Genomic DNA, 16,749 nt, shown 5'->3' on the forward strand with positions numbered 1-16,749 from the left:
GGCCCCCCGGAACAACGGCGCGCGGGCTCACGAGTAGGAGGTCAGATTAGTTACCTTGCCCGGAAGAGGTAGGTGCACCGGATGCTCTTCGGATAGGAGGACGGGTACCGCGGCGAGTAGAATCGTCCGTATTGAGGCGATTGCAAACTGACGAATTTGTGGTCGCACATCGTGCCGGGCACCAACCGACCGTTCGTCTCGAATAAGCCTGAAACAGAAAGATGATCATGTTACGATATCGTCGATTTTACGATACGCTCACTCATATCTCGTACAAAAACTTCTATTCTAGTCAAATCTTTCTAGCCAATATCGTAATAAATCTCTCTTTTTCCGCTATTTTGACAAATTTATTGATAAACATCGTAATATACAGAGCAAATCCTATTTGAAATCTGTCTCTCGCGAAAATAGAAATCGAGATGAAATAAAATTAACGATCGTCCATCGCGTCCTTAGAGCGTGCAAATATACCTGCAGATATCCGTTACGTATTGATTAACTAGTCGCGCGTCTCACACTCCTTTTAAAGGCGTCGCCACGGTAGAATGATTCAGTTTATAACTGAGTATCGTTATTCGCTTACTGTTAACAAAAACGTGTAACGGTGCAACGCATCGGACCGAAGTTAATCTTAATTCTTTTTTCCTCGTTTGCGCAGACACCCACTTCGTTAGTTTCTGCAGAGTGGCTATGCGATTTTAAACTAAAGCTGGATAGTAACAGTTTTTTACGCGAGATATTTATACGTGGGTGTGTAATAGCAATTTCGATCTATATGCGGGATTATGTACAATATCTCAAATACTCGAATTAGCGCGATAACGATATTGATAGGGAGAATCTGGCGACGACCGATTTTGTTAAAAGCACGGGAAATTATCACCGTTCGTGTATATACAAAAAAAACGTGAAGCTCATAGGCGTTTTTAAATTCCACGATTTCAACCAGGGGTACGCACGGGCAATTACATCGCTGGCTTGCGCAATTCAAAAAAATTGCTCGGAATCGTTCTTTTATCTTTGAAACAAAGGCGGGAGAAAAAAGCGGCAGTTTCCGGTAGGTCAAAAAAACGAACAAGAGATTGGAGGAAGTCGCCATCTCTATGCCGCTAAAGAGATTCCATGAGAAAAATGTCGAATTCCAGAACGAATTAATCCTTAACACGCCCATCGGTAAAGGTCCATTGTAAGTAATGCGAATAATAGTTGAGAAGATCGAAGAGGTTTGCATTGTACTCGATCAATTATCTTGATAAATGGAGGCTCTGTCGAGCTTTATATAATATTGAAAGAACGTAATTAGATTACGAAATAATGATCTGCCGATCTTCCGAATATATTCTCGACACTTGAGCCTAAGAATAATCTTGAAAAAAAATAACAATAAATTAACACCTATTAAAATATCTGTATATTCTAGATGTAGTAATTTATGCAATTTATATAATGAATGTAGTGGTATAATTTGAATGGCGTAATGAATGTAAATATGCACTTTCGTGATAATTAAAATTTTTGGCTGTTGTAAATATTTGAATGTGGCTCATATTTTATCTTTTATAGTCCTCTGATTTTACAGTAATAAAATGATATTATGTATCGCCGAAACTGCAGAGAGATACTCCTCTCGACATTATAAATCACAAAGAATTAAATGGTATTATTTTTTAATTTAATTAAAATTAGTGCAATTTTTGCATAAAATAAAGCGGCTTAAGTCAATCAAAAGCGCGATTTTCCGAGGTCGCGCAATTTTCATCATCGTATTGCCGTTCTTCGAGTGCACAGTGGAACACAAATGTAAGATAAAAGTCATCGGACAACTCCAGCTGTTCTGTGTGTGTTTGTGTGTGTTGTGACTACAGAAAATATTATTTATATTATTTTTTCGCGTTTCCAATTTGAATACGAAAAAGCATGTCAAAGGCGAGTAAAAAGAAACCTGAATTACAAGAAAATAATATTTCATTTGATATTCAATTCGTACATTTCATTAACCTGTGCTGATAGTTTTATAATATCCGTTCTCTCAATAATGACAAATCTGAAAAAGTATAAAAGTTGGTTTTTGTTTCACGGAAAAGTGGCGCGTTACTTTCTTTTTTTCACTCGTAAATTAGAACCTTTGATTAATTTTGTTCAGTCCTTAAATACACTTTTCTCTCCGTGTTCTCGTCTTCCTTCTTTTCTCCTCAGGGTCTGGACGAACTATTCCAAGTTTAACATCGGTGTGATTCCAAGTTAGGACTGTGTGGTCGAATTCACACACATTCATGCGTATAACGGCAACCTATCTCTCACGGGGGAATCGTACGTGTGCCGGACGTTAGATATCGTCTTGCTATTTGACGTCACGTTGCGGCTTGTGAGAAAAGTATAGTTTACGTGGGAAATAAAGATTAAAAAGAGAAGCCAAGCTCGTTCGATTTTTCACAAAATCTAAGACAGAGAGAATTGATAAAATGAAAAAGCAAACAATGTACATCAAGGATTTCGCACTTCCAAAGAGAACTGTTTTTCACTTTCCACTCGAGTTTATTTTTCAGCCGCGTGTCTTTTCCACGAAATACATTCAATTAACAGTAAAACAATACATATTAATTTTGTTTTATTCTGTATTTACAATTTACAGCTTTCTTTGGGCCAAATTCATGAACGGCACGGAGTGCACGGTATGTTCTTCACGAAAATGGTACGTGTACAGCACGCTTGATGACGTTGGTCTTCGCTCACAGTGCAGTGTCACGTTGCAGATTGCAAGAACGTTCAGTCTTGTTGCGACGGAAAGCTGAGTATTAGATGCAAGAAGTGCAAGACATCGTTCTCAAGATGATGGATTTCTGTGCTTTTAACGTTAAATTACACCGTTTCTGATAACATTTATCAAAGCATTATTATAATATACTGCGAAAAACTGCAATTATTTCCTATCACTATTTATATGTATAAACCGGAGGTTTTTTATTATGTGCCATTTTTATATTTTTCTTGACGATTCGATAAAAGCTTGCTTTGTTATTTATCGTATCTCATCATCCTAGTGTCAATCTGTCATAGAAGTGATAAGACACTTGTCACGCGCCGTTGAAATTAACGACGTGATTTCTCGTTGCCTATGTGTTTAATGCGCGCTACAATCTCTCGACATTGATTCATTTCAAATTTTTGCGTTATCGGGAAAAACCGTGCATACGCTTGAATTATGAAACAACTCCATTGGGATACCAGTCCCAATTACTAGTCTAACGGTGAGCCAAAACTCTCTCAAAATCATAGCTCACGTTGGCCTGGAATTACGATTATGCATTTTCAAAACATCACGGCGTAATGCATGTTTAATTTTCCAACGTTTTCTTTTAATCATTGTAATTTTTATCACGTATTACAACATACAGAGTTATGTTTATTACTGCGCTGTAAAATAACACATTTTTACAAAAAGATATTTGCACAAATTATAAAATTTATGAAATTATAAGATTAATTTTTATCTGTACTCATTTCATATCATGACCAACATCACACTTTTTACGCAACTACGCATCGCCTGCATTGAAATGTTTCTTCCAATTAATGAAACTCGTGCAAAAATGATGAATTAAAATCTCTACAAAAGTGTATCACACCGATATTGGTATCGTCAATTTCCAATTTCCATATAACGTACTTTTATTTCTCGCGCGTGCACACACTGCGCACTTTCGTAGGTGAAACGGCGTACCGACAGATCTTATCTGAATATTTTATAGACCAACCCGGAGGTGACGGGTACAGCTCGGTGTCGATGCATAAAATTTCGCATCACATTCTCGGTCATTCACAACTAGAATGGAAGATGTGAATAGAAAGAAAAAAAAATCGTATTCCCGGCGACGATGTTACGTCTCAACGCGTTTAGGAGTTAAGAAATTTGCTTGAATCGTTGAAGTTTGCGTCGTGTTTGGAGCTTGCAATGTGTTTCGATTGACAGCCATTCACTGTAATAATACAATATTTTTGCATAATTTATTTGTATTTGTTTAAACAATGCTACCACGAGACGACGAACTCAATGAGAAATCGCGAGAAATTGATGTTATGATACTGTAATAAAAAACAACTAATATTCTGTCCTTCTTTAAACAAATATAAATAAAGAAATGTGATGCAAAATTGATGGAAAACCCTAATAAAAGAGTATGTCGGTGAGTTAAAAATGTCTAAACATATAAAGTTACAGTTAGTTTCAACTTAAAGCATGCATGTCGCGTCTGTGTATTCTAGAAAATTGGTACAACAGTGTTATTGTATTTCCGATCGCTCGTATACATGATTTATGATTTATGATGATTTACATTTTACAAATAAATATATTGTAGCGGCAATTGATAAATTGCATGACATTAATACTTTAACAGGAAGTTACAGGACTAATAATCTTGTAGTTCAACTTGTGACAGATTGTAAACGAAGTTGGGGCTTATGGACTTAAACTTGTCCTTTTAAAAGGCTTAAGTTCATGAATGAAGGAGTATGAAGAGAGACTGGGCAGATAGCATTCTATTGACGGTCGAGTGCAAAAGGGATCAATAGTTCGCGTTCATTTTCACTGCAGGCGCACCGAAGATCGTGTATAGCATTTTACATTGGCGTCTTACAGCCAGCCAGTTTCTTGGCGTAATTCTCTTTGGTCTCGTCTTAGCGTACCGCCTTCTTGATTTCTTTATGGGCATGTGAAATCTTCCGCGAACGCAGAGTCACTGCGCGCAAGAAGGTACATACTATACAATACATAAAGTACACACAAACCAAACCGAGAAAACATGAGAAGATGCACTTTCATGGCACAGCTGTAGCAACATCGTGAAATCTTGAGATTCATCGCGAGTTTCCTGCGAGGAAAATTACAGAGTATTCATCGCAACCGCTAATTCCGCTTACGCGAGACTATAACGCTGAGCACTTTTTAGAAATCTTAAACATTTTGCTTAAATTGTACAAGAATGAAGAAATGCGACATTTTAAAAGCTCTCTGTAAATAATTTTACAAACGCAAACAACTCTTGCGCAACAAACGATACTTCCATTTGCAAAAATCTTTCGGAAACCTCTCCGATGTCCTTAAGAAGGTAATTCGGTAATTAGATAATGGCCGTATACAGAATGTTGTCCAATTTGTTGCGAGATTCGTGGATTTATAAAACAATAACTAAAAGAAAAAAATAAAGTCGCCTCTTAAATTTTTTTATTTTTTGGAGAAACATATAGAGAGCGCCCTACTGTCGCTAACACAGCGAAGAGCACTGTTAGATAAAAAGGTAAACAAGTAAACAGAAAGGGGAGGTCGCGGTGCTGAGCAGAACTCGAGATGCACTCTTGTAAACAACCCTCGCGCAACCATCCCAGTAACAGGTTAAATTCAGGAGTGCTTTACCCTTATAACTCTGCTTATAACTTTCTTAACACATATACATACTCAGGAATATTAATAATACTGAAATTTCTCTATTTTTTACTCCTATTTATATAAATTATATCATATTTAGTATATATTATATAGAAAGATGTAGAAAGAGAAGTCAAAAATAAAGAGTACATCAATTTAAAACTTAATTGCTAAGTGCTGAGAGAGGTAAACTTGATTATTCTGCATTTCAAATATATTGTATTATTGCGCCAACAATAATATTGTTCCCTTTTAATTTTTGTATGAGAGGAGAACAAAAGCGAAGAATTGGCTCCCCTTTTTTATATCACGGAAGCAGAATGCAGTGAAGCCGACAATTCTTATAAGCCGTAACCAAGCAATCCTTTATTAAGGTAATAAAGCGGCCTGTGTAAAGAAGACCTTGAGTGCATAACACAGCCATGTCTTACTCTTCTTCTCAGTCTTCTGGTGATGTAAGAAGAAGTTGCTTGGCGGAGTGCGAACGCTTGCCAGGATGATGGGGGCCCTTCTAGCTTTATCTCGCTCGTCTATGCTGCATATAATAACTCCACTAATCCTCTCTCAAAGCGCTACTTGCGCAATACTTCTTCGTTCGACGATCCCAATGCTCTTATGCACTATTCATATTTATCTTAAGTGCATTTCTCACCTTCTGCTTCTCCGACTTTGTATTGCATTTGTATTGCAATTAAAAGCAGAGCTAGTTAAATGTGGAAGATTAACGATATATTTGTTTATTCGAACAATAGAGTTGCAATAAGAATTTTTTGCAATCTGTGTAAAAGGCAAATTTATATCTAGATGATACTTTTTTTCCAACCAACTAATTTAAATCATCGCATTTATAATTGTGCCGGATAATTCGGGGAACATGCAGAATATTCCGGAGTGAGAGATTGAAATATCGTAAGAGTGGCTAAAAATCTCATTATTTGCTCAATACACAGGAGAGATATACTCTTGATAAAAATAAAGAAAAGGAAAACTGATTGCGACGACACTCAGAGGTCGTAACATTATTCTCACTCCGTTATCTTCTAGACAAAAAATTTTCAACCAATCGATACATCATTCCACCACAATCGCCCTGCGTGATGCACAGGTATGTACAATATCCGATATTCGACGACTGCTCCACAATAGAATTACAAAGAAAGCGAGGAACTCGATCTCTTTCTATCAGGAAGTAGCCGTTTTAAAAGAGAAGAAATTTCTCCGGGCGGAAGTTACTGACAAGCAAATCGATACTCTGTTATCAGTCCAAGGATGACTTGCTTTTAACTTTTTTTTCGTCGATTCTTCGCTTTAGCAAAGTTAATGAATTTATGGATTTCAAGTATTGAAGATACGCGGTTCGTGTAGATTTTCTAAATGTTCTAATTACTGCAATGATATATTGGGTTAAACCAAAAGTCTGTTCGCGGATTTTGCCGAAGGACGCTGCTGAAAATCATTTGCAGAAAGTTTACTCTGAATCTAATATATTGTATTATAGATATACTTTTTTAATAGATAATCTTTCCTAGCGTGTTTGAAACGAAACAAGTGATACTTACCAGTGGCGTAGCCAGGGGGGGGGCTGTGGGGGCTGCAGCCCCCCCCGAAATTCTTAATAATTTTAATAATTTCATAGCTGATCACAAAAGTGAATTTCTGTCATATATGCTGTTTCACGCATTTAATATGCTTCACTCAGAAACGTATGCCTCGCTTTCCTTCGTAGTCCAGTCGTCAAAATCTTTTACTACCTTTACAGTTCATCGAGTTTATATTTTTTCCGACTTATTTTATTATAGTTTAATATAGTTTCCGACTATTATTTATTATAGTTATTTTATTTCCGTGGAAATAAAATCTAATATTTTTATACAATAAAGATCCGACAATGACTTTTGCCCAATTTGCACACACTACTGCAAATATTAGCAACTTTAGCGATTTCTACAGCAACAGTCGAACGCAGCTTCTCAACATTAAAAAGATTAAAAACCTATTTAAGAAATAGTACTGGACAAACGAGACTTACTGGTCTTGCTTTAATGAGCATTCATCGGGAACTACATGTCGATGATGACATTTTGCTTAATAAATTTTTAACTAAAAAGAATCGTCGAATACAATTATAGATTGTAATAACATTAACTTCACACGAGTATAATATATAAAAATTGGCATTCTACGTTTAAATTTTTTTGTTAAATGTTAAAAATTTCAATGTTAAAAAACATTCACAGTTCTATTACAATTTTGTTTTAATTTAAATATAAAATTTGGTTTTTAAAATCAAACTCAAATGAACAAAGTCGTGAGCATAGCATAAAAATTATATTAAAAAAAAATATATATATATATATATATATATATATATATATAAATATAAAACAAAAAAAAGATAAAAATAATAAAAAAAAAATAAAAAAAAATAAAATTACTCAAAAACAAAAAAAAAGTAAAATGGAGCCAGAACCCATCACGTCCCCGTCGTTGGCTCTGGGTCGCGCTAAGTGTGGGTAATATACCGTGCAGATGTGTCTAATTAATAGTGATAATTTGTAACAAATTAAAGCTATAGCCCTCCCCGAAACTCTTTCCTAGCTACGCCACTGATACTTACATTGAAATTTGAAGTTAAAAATTACTTTCTTACGCTTTTTTATTAATTGTTACATATATTAATTACGGGCAAATATAGCTTGTAATTGGACCGACTAAAGCAATCGATCGATGAAAAATGTCCAAAATTGACGAATTGCAAAAATTTTGTGCTGCTTCGCAATAACGAGATATATCTTTGACCTACCGACAATAATTATTGCAATTAAATAGGAATAGTCTTATGTCACTTCTTTCAACATTCCTTTTTCCGATTTATTCCAGTTGCTTTAAAATAATTTAAATAATTAAATTTAAATAATTCAAAGACTATTAAAAGTTACTTAAAGATATTTTTCAGTAATTAATCAATTAATTATATATAAATATTTGAAACAATTTTATTTTGTGCTGAAAATCTAAAGAACCTTTTGGTTCAACTCAATATATCTTATTAGCACAATCAACAAAAAAAGAGACAAAATGCTGCTAATTACGTTTTATTATATTACTCTCTTATAAGCAGCATAAGGATTATACACTAATTAAGTAAAAGTGCATTAATTAAGTTAATAACATAGACGGTACGAATTCCTAGTAATAACATTATGATAGGAGTTAGTTAACTAAATAGGAATAAAAGAGGTAATCTCTCTAAAATAAGCGTTGACATAAAACGAAAATGACGCGTCATAATAGATGAAGAAAAATAAAATATTCGCAGTGTTCAAGCAAGACGCATAAAATCTCCTTGGAGATAAATGTCGATCATGGAATGTCATAGTCGCAGAGATAAATCTGTCTATCATGAATGACAGTAAGAAGAGACGTTTCACAGAGTATCGATGATAACGAGAAGATAGCATTTTCCGATCAATCGGCCTTCTCTTCGTCGCCATTCCGTCCGACGGACGTCGATTCAACCAGTTTGAACGTAGGGACGATTGAATCTTGAAAGATCTCGCTTATCAATCGGAACAAGAGCAGAAACGTTATCTCACGTTATACGTCAGTATGCACTGTGCGTCTCACTTCTCGAAACTTACGAGCGAAAATATAGATGGAAACACGAAACGTAGCGGACGATCTTTTATTCGTGCTTTGTCAACGCCCATCGCCCAACAAAGGTCCGCTATTTCATCTTCATATATATTTCCCCGTTACCGGGGAATAAAGGCAGACACTTTCGCTTGACCCAGTTTCCCGCTTTAAACGAAAAAGGTACCCCGGTCGTGATGTCTGAGTTCTCTTCACCTCGGGCGGAAAGAAGCCAACGTAATCGATACGCGGATGCTACGTTTTATTTCTCTAAGCGGATTGCATCCGGATTTTCGGCATTCATGGAGCAACTGAAAATGTCTCCTTTCTGCTATGAGTTGCCACGACTTTAAAATCGACGGACTACAGTTCAAATTGCGATACTTGAATATATTTACATTATAATTCCATAGTGCAAACATCGCGAGTGTCGTTATTTATTTCAACATTTCATTCTTTTCTTTCCAAAAAAATGATTTTTAATTATTTAAAGCGTAACTTGAAGCTCGTCGCATCTTTACGCCTTGCGTTTTGTTTCTCAAATTTAATTAGCCGTAGAACGATAACATTGCTGGAAAATAGAACACTGTGCAACTTGCAGAGAATGTTTTGCAACTTCAATGTTTATCAGCCTTTGTCGCTATGAATGTTGGGCAACTTCATCTCCAGTTATACCGGTCGAGACAAAAGATTGAAAATTCAGATTTCGTCTATCTGTTACGCTCTCGCTCTCTTTCTCTCTCTCTCTCTTTCTCTATTAGTCACGGAGATAAAGAAACCTGTGATATTTTGAAAAATAAACTTTCTTAAATATGTAGCGAATGTTCGCGTTTAAGATGCAGTAACGCAGAGTAGAAATATTTATTTAATTTCTACATTTCTATTTAGATTTCCAACAGAGAAGTTTTTGTCCGGTTCTGTGCGTCTCAACGGAAGCAGTCGCTATTTCTGTTCTTATTCTTTCTGTCAAGTATGTAATCGTTGTCTTAATTCTCCACGATCGGATCAGGATTACAGATTTAAACAGGAAAAAAAACGACAGAATCCGCTATATGTAGCGTCCCTATAATCGGATTACAGTCGGCTTGCGGTCATTGAAAAGAAACCACCCACTCGCTTTTAAAGCATTGGCTACTAGTGAATAAAAATCAAGTTCTTAGCGTTATTAAATTTTAAATTACAAATCTGTACGCGATGCACCTGTATTTTGTATTTTATCCGTTCTCATTTAATTAAACGAAGTGTATCTGGAAAGCTACTTTTATGTATTATAGGTATACGTTATCTGAGAACGTTTCGCAGCACTTTTCAAATTACAGAAGCTGTCCTTTGATAATTATAAGATTTAATGAAAACTTTTGTATTTACTATTCTTTGTACAAGTACACAAGTACGTTGAAAATATAATTTTTATTTATACATCAAACTTTTATATAAACCTTAAAACGTTTATGGTCGGCGACCTGTGCCAATTAGATAAACTCCAGATAAAAGCATTTACCTATTATAATGGCAAGAAATTCTTATTAATCAAGTAAAGTAAATCATCTTGAAACTTGAGGTTTTTGTATGCTATCTAGCTAATCAATAGTATAAAAGGAACATTTCGTTTCTTTAATCAGATCGCGATAGAACCACAAGCGCGGCGTAAAGCGCCACAAGTAAAGCGAGTAAACATCCGAGCAAGCCTGCAATTTGAAATCCCGATAAGAATAAAAGCCGAGGTATTTTCTTCTTCAGTAATCAATAGGCACGATCGTTCACGGAACAAGGGTGGCGTGTAATTTCTCTTCTACACGGGGGGGGGGGGGATCGCAATTTTCCTTACGCATGTCACGTCGCAGCCTTCAATTTGCGCTACAAAAAAGATACACGACATGTTGCAATGAGACCGTTTCTCTCAAAAATTTCGGAAAAAAAACGGCTCAGCTAAAGAAATAAAAGGAGCGACGCGTAGATGTCGGGAAAAGGGACGGTCGCGAAGCAATGACGGTTGAAAAACGCGCGTATTTTTTACTCGCGGCAGTTCGCACGGTTTTGACCGTTGAGACGCTTGAGACGCACCGTGGAACATAAATGTCGTACGTTAAGCGGAGATATTAATTTCGCGGTCGCGGAGTGCGTTTTTCTCCCGCAACGAGTCCGGCACCTTTGTCTCGGAGAGTTTCAAGTTCCATTTTATAATTGTGGCGCAGTTCCAAAGTTACTTCGAGACACAACGGCAATGTTCCCCCATTTCACACGGCCGCGGTTCGCGTGCTTTATGTGAGACCGCACGTTTTAAACAGCATTCACGACGCGCGAACTCTTTCGCGATTATTTCGAAATTATATAACGGACGCAAACTTTACGATATTGCACTTTGTACTTGGAGTGATATATCTTGGCAATATACTGGATGGGTCTTAAGCGGTAGCCATTGCTTATAAAACAAAGAGATATCTTGATGAAAAAAATTCTTACAAAAATATACGTGTTATTAAAATTTACATTAAAATACCAACTGCTTAGTAGCATAAAGAATAAAAAACATTGAATTATGTTGCATTTAACGAATATCGCTGCAAATATATATCATGAATTATAACGCTAAATAAATTGCATAATAAAAAAGCTCTGTAAATAAGTTAATAATACCTGATAATAACTTCATTCATAATTATTAAATGCTTTACACTGATAGGCGTAACAAAATTACTTTATATTGTATAATTTATTGCTCATCAATTTATTATCCTTGATTAATTTTCATTTTATGTTGCATTCACTATATAAAATATCCAATCGCGTATCTAATGACATGTTGTATAATAGCCGATAATTGTCAAACACAGAAGCGTGAACGATAACAAAATCGTTAAAATGATGACGCAGTAAATATTATGAAAATTATTTTAATTTATCGCGACAATTACAAACTATTACGTAATATGCTTACTTTTAATTTATGACGTTTGTACGGGCAGTCGTGTAAAGAGGCCGAGAAACCTGATGTTCATTCGATCCCGACGTTTCCTCCAGGATAAATTACCGCGGGGGTTTCCAGCAGTAAACCCAGGCAAATAATACCAACAGGCTACCGTGGTAGTTGGCAGGGCGATAATTAAGGAGAGTTACTGCTGGTCATGGCTAGATAAATTCGCGCTCGTTGATATTCGCGCAATTCACTTTCGCGTTATTGTTTCCCGCGAACGGTATTCTTGCGAGAAAAAAGAGTGTAATACTTTTATCGCCTAATGTTCACATAGACTCAAGCGGTCGAGTGCGACGTTAAACACGGGACAAAGTAGAGCCGCGTGAATATAAACCGAGCTAGTCCGCGCGGCCTTAAACTCGTGTCCTCGGAACGGATTATGGAGAATGCTTGCCTGTTTGCGAGAGCTAAAGAAAATGCTTCTTCCGATGCTTAAGCGGAATATAAATTGGCGGGAAAATGGGGTGCGAGGCGCAGCGTGGAAAGATGGAGGGATGAACAGAAAGAAAGAGAGAAAAAATGGTAAGTGTGAGGCCGGTTTCGATAGCGACGATTTCGCGCTGTAGACGCGACAAACTCCTACTTAATGGCGTGGTTTATTTGAATTTTATGCGCCGTATCACGCATCAGCGGTAAAAGCGTAAGCGTCCAAGATATAAAGACGCACAAGAATATGTATTTGATAGGAATCGTTGCAGGCAACAAATCGACGTGCGCATTTTCTCTCTCTCTCTCTCTCTCTCTCGGTAGGATGGAACGAGACTTACCGGATGCTGGATATAATCGCTCACATTGAGTCACGCTATCTGGGAGGTAGCAGCTATGGTAGATATCGGAAGGACACGATAAGCGGGATAATTACGCCCAAGCTTGATAATGGAATAACAGTGCGCCTGCTTTTACGGTAAATAACGCGAATGGCTACGGCGCGGCAGGCGCACACGGCGAGCTGTCCTTGTGACCGGGCCGTAATTGTAATTTGCATTGTTTAAAAGCGGATAAATAGCGACCGTTACTATCGATCGGCATTATTCAGAGTGTCGAAAGTATCACGTACGTTTATGGCCTCTTTCATATGCTCGATGGGCGCATTTGCGAATGTGAAATCCATTATGATCGAAATTACTGTCCGCTAAGTGTTGACGGGAAATGTTGTACGGGCCAATGCACTTGCGGAACAAGCGGTTTGTCCCATATCCAAACTTAGTAAAACATTGGTTTCAGAATAGTTACTATTTATGTACGATTGTGCATCACATCATTAATGTAGACAGGCATCAATAAATTTCTCGCAATAATATTTACGGTGTTATATAAATCGAGGTGTATATTTGTGGATTAATATTAAATTGGAAAATTTACATACTGTTGTACAAAGTAAAATTAATTTGAAGCAAACTCAGATTTCACCGACCACAGACACGACCACAGGCTATATGATATGCGTCAAGTAACGAACAGCTTGAAAACGGATATCAAACTAGTGTATATGGCTGACAATTAACAGCGATCAATAGTACAATGTATTTATTAATCAACGCAGTTGAAGAAAATCAATCGACGTGAAAATCAGACGCATTTTCTTCAATCAAATGGGAGTACAATCTTGAATTTTGAAATCTTTTTCTTTAATAGCGTATATACATTTGTCTAATTGCAATTCTGTCGATTTTTTTTCACGATACAGATCACACATGGTTCGTGTGCACCATGGCACGTTTATTTCAAGCTTGCACAGAGGCGCTTTGGGACGTCGGCGTACAACAATTGCATGTGCTCGATATTTTTATTTCGCGCAAAGCACATCCGTCCACGGCCCGTGGACGTTAAATGCTGTTTGAGGAGTGCACGAACGTGTGTGCACACGTGTAATCGTAGTTTTGCACGGAGGTCGACACGGGACAATATCGATGACTGAAATACTGCGGTGTGAGTCGACACAGATATCACTCGGTGTGAATGCCGACACAAATGTTTATATCGATCCATCTCTCACTCGCGATCTTTCCACATCATTACTTTTAAAATAGAATTTAATAGAATTATCTGCAGCTAAAAGATTCATGCTTCAATAATACATAGTAGCGCTCAACGTATTTTTACCTAACGATAATCGGTGCAGCATCGTCGACGCCAAGTATCTTAAATGGCCACCTGGCCTCGCCATCAAGCAACGGGGTCAGTATTAGCTTTGAGATTTTACGAGAACAATATTCATTGTATCGCGGGACAATGCGGTATTATAAAGTCGCGCGCGAGTCTAAATGAGCATACCGTTGCAGAGACGGACGTGGATCATCGCTGTAAAGGTAAATGAAGGTGGCTTCGTCGCCGCGTCGCGCGTAATCCCAACTGCGTGGCATTCGACATATTAAGAGCAAGCATTTATAAAATGTCATGTGCCGCGATGCCTCGGGAAAATTTCTCGGCCGACACGACCGTGGTCAATATCGTTTCACGTCATATGATAGTGAATGCACATCTAGAGCATTCATGTGTGATGTATTGAGATTTCGGAAAGCATGATACAATATTCAGTCTGAAAACGGTCTAATCATATTTTTATATATTTGAAACGTCTGTTTTTCGAAAAACCGTATTCGATATGCTACTTTTGTCGAAGAAAGACGAGTCTGACGACGTCTGATATCTTAATCGATTTAATCTACGGACACTTTAATTTACTTTCAGCGAGAGAGAGAGAGAGAGAGAAAATCTTTTAATGAAAGCACGTTTAACGAACGTCAATGACCGAACATCGTGAGGTGTCGATAGCATCGTTGACGGGCTCTGTCGTCGAATTTCGAGCGCACCAGCTTAAGATCTCTCGGGGGCAAAGTTCCGAACTACACAAAGGATTTCTCCTATCCACAGGATATATCCATCCTAAATGGGCTTTCCCGCCGACTGGTCCTTCCTTATCGCAGACAATTGATAATAGGCCCGTTCTTGCTACCACCATTCGAACCTTCGAGCATCCCCGAATGCGAGCCCAACGAAATCCTCGGAATTTATCGCCCCTTCTAACTGTTCGAACCATTTCGTTGTACGAGCGTTAGGCGGTACGGCAAAGTGTCTTGGAATCTAACGAACTTTCGCAATTTTCCATCGACAATGCTTTCTAAGGCATCGTAGTTTTCACTACGGACCAATGAAATTCTATTCCAGAGAGAGAGAAGCTTTACTTTATAAGATTAACCGATATGTAAAAAACTCAATTTCATTAATATTGACATTGCATTTTTCTGATCGTTATATAAAACTAATTATTTTCTTATATTGTTGAATCTATTTGCAAAATTTCGTACAAAACGTACCAAAATCAACGAAACATACTAACAATAATAATTTACATAAAATTTATTATAACAATAATTTGGTCAATCGATTGATAATTACTTACTCTAATATAAAGCATTATCCTATTTGATAATATTTTGCTCAAGTTTGATGAACTTTAGGATTTCTCTGTCGAGCAACCATTTTCCTCTCCAAGATTTTACGATTCTCTCAATGAGTCTACCAAATTTCCCTTGAGGATGGTTTAGGAATCTCTGCCTGACATTCCGACTAGTAAATTTTGAAATTTCAAATTACGTTTACGTAAAAAACATATACTATTATTGTTTTATAATATGTAAAAATCCTTTCATTATTTATTTAACTAGAGCATAACATTGCGCGCGTTACACGCCTATCAAATTAAAATAAGCCTATCAGAATTTATAATATAAAATTTCAGTATCAAAAATAGAAAAAAATGAACATTTTATACAACAATCTAGTTTATTTCTTCCTTTAAAATAAGATTTCAATGCATCATAGTAAAGAAAATTCTAAAATTTTCTAGACTTGCCTTCTATTTTGAAGAGACAGTAAACTCTATTTAATATACTCTTTTTCAAGGTATTTTAAATCCAACTTTTGCAATTTACGATCGTGCATTTTCCGCGGAAGAGTCGTACATTTCTTTGCAAACCGGTAATGTTTCCTTCGAGAATAGTTTAAGACTTTTACCCTAACGTCTCGACTAAGTTCGATTTCCGAACTTTGAAGTATCCCCTCCCGTCCCCTCGAACAACGGCGCAATACTCTCACTCCGATATAAATGATCCCGTTTCCTCTTTTATGCGAAATAAACTAGCCACTAAATTTAAATGGAGCCCATCCTGCTATCAGTTGAATCGCTCGCTAGCGATGGGTAGGTAGGTAGGTTACGCTCTACGATCGTTTTTTCTTCGCCGATAATCTTATTCTACAGGATTCCGGATTATCATGTGTCTGAAAGGAGGCATCTTTAAATCGATAATGCGCGATAAACGTTTTCAGATATAAAGATTCTATTTAGGATTAATGTCAAATATAAAATGTGTGTAAAACAAAAAACTTCTCTGATAAAATTTTTAATAGCTTGTGTTGCAAGATTCTTGAATTAAACCACACGTACAATAATTTTCATCCTACTTATAATTTATACAATGTTGTATATTATAAAATTATCGGATCAAACGATTACAGCATACGTTGGTTAAGCATTACGTTGTTTCAGTTTTAATTCCTCAGCAGAATTGCTGCGACGTCTTTATTAACGTGTTTCTCCGCAATATTCTCGCTTTTGTGGAGTTTTTTTATTTTTGTCCCCTCAAGATTCTTATCCTTTTCCGCCTTTTCTCGCAGCGCTTTTGTTTGCCGTCTTCTTTACATAATTCCTTTT

The 16,749-nt window shown here is 36.7% G+C and overlaps 1 protein-coding gene across 1 annotated transcript in view; it reads right to left on the minus strand.

The window, feature by feature from the left end:
- The window catches only part of LOC105677279 (suppressor of lurcher protein 1), a 225,563-nt gene that overhangs the window by 127,073 nt on the left and 81,741 nt on the right, over window positions 1-16,749 (minus strand). Inside the window, exon 5 of the mRNA XM_012375792.2 lies at window positions 55-208. Coding sequence (XP_012231215.1) covers window positions 55-208 — 154 coding nt within the window. The remainder of the gene's footprint in view (window positions 1-54; window positions 209-16,749) is intronic.

This window comes from Linepithema humile, chromosome 4 (genome assembly GCF_040581485.1).
Source record: "Linepithema humile isolate Giens D197 chromosome 4, Lhum_UNIL_v1.0, whole genome shotgun sequence".
Taxonomy (NCBI): domain Eukaryota; kingdom Metazoa; phylum Arthropoda; class Insecta; order Hymenoptera; family Formicidae; genus Linepithema; species Linepithema humile.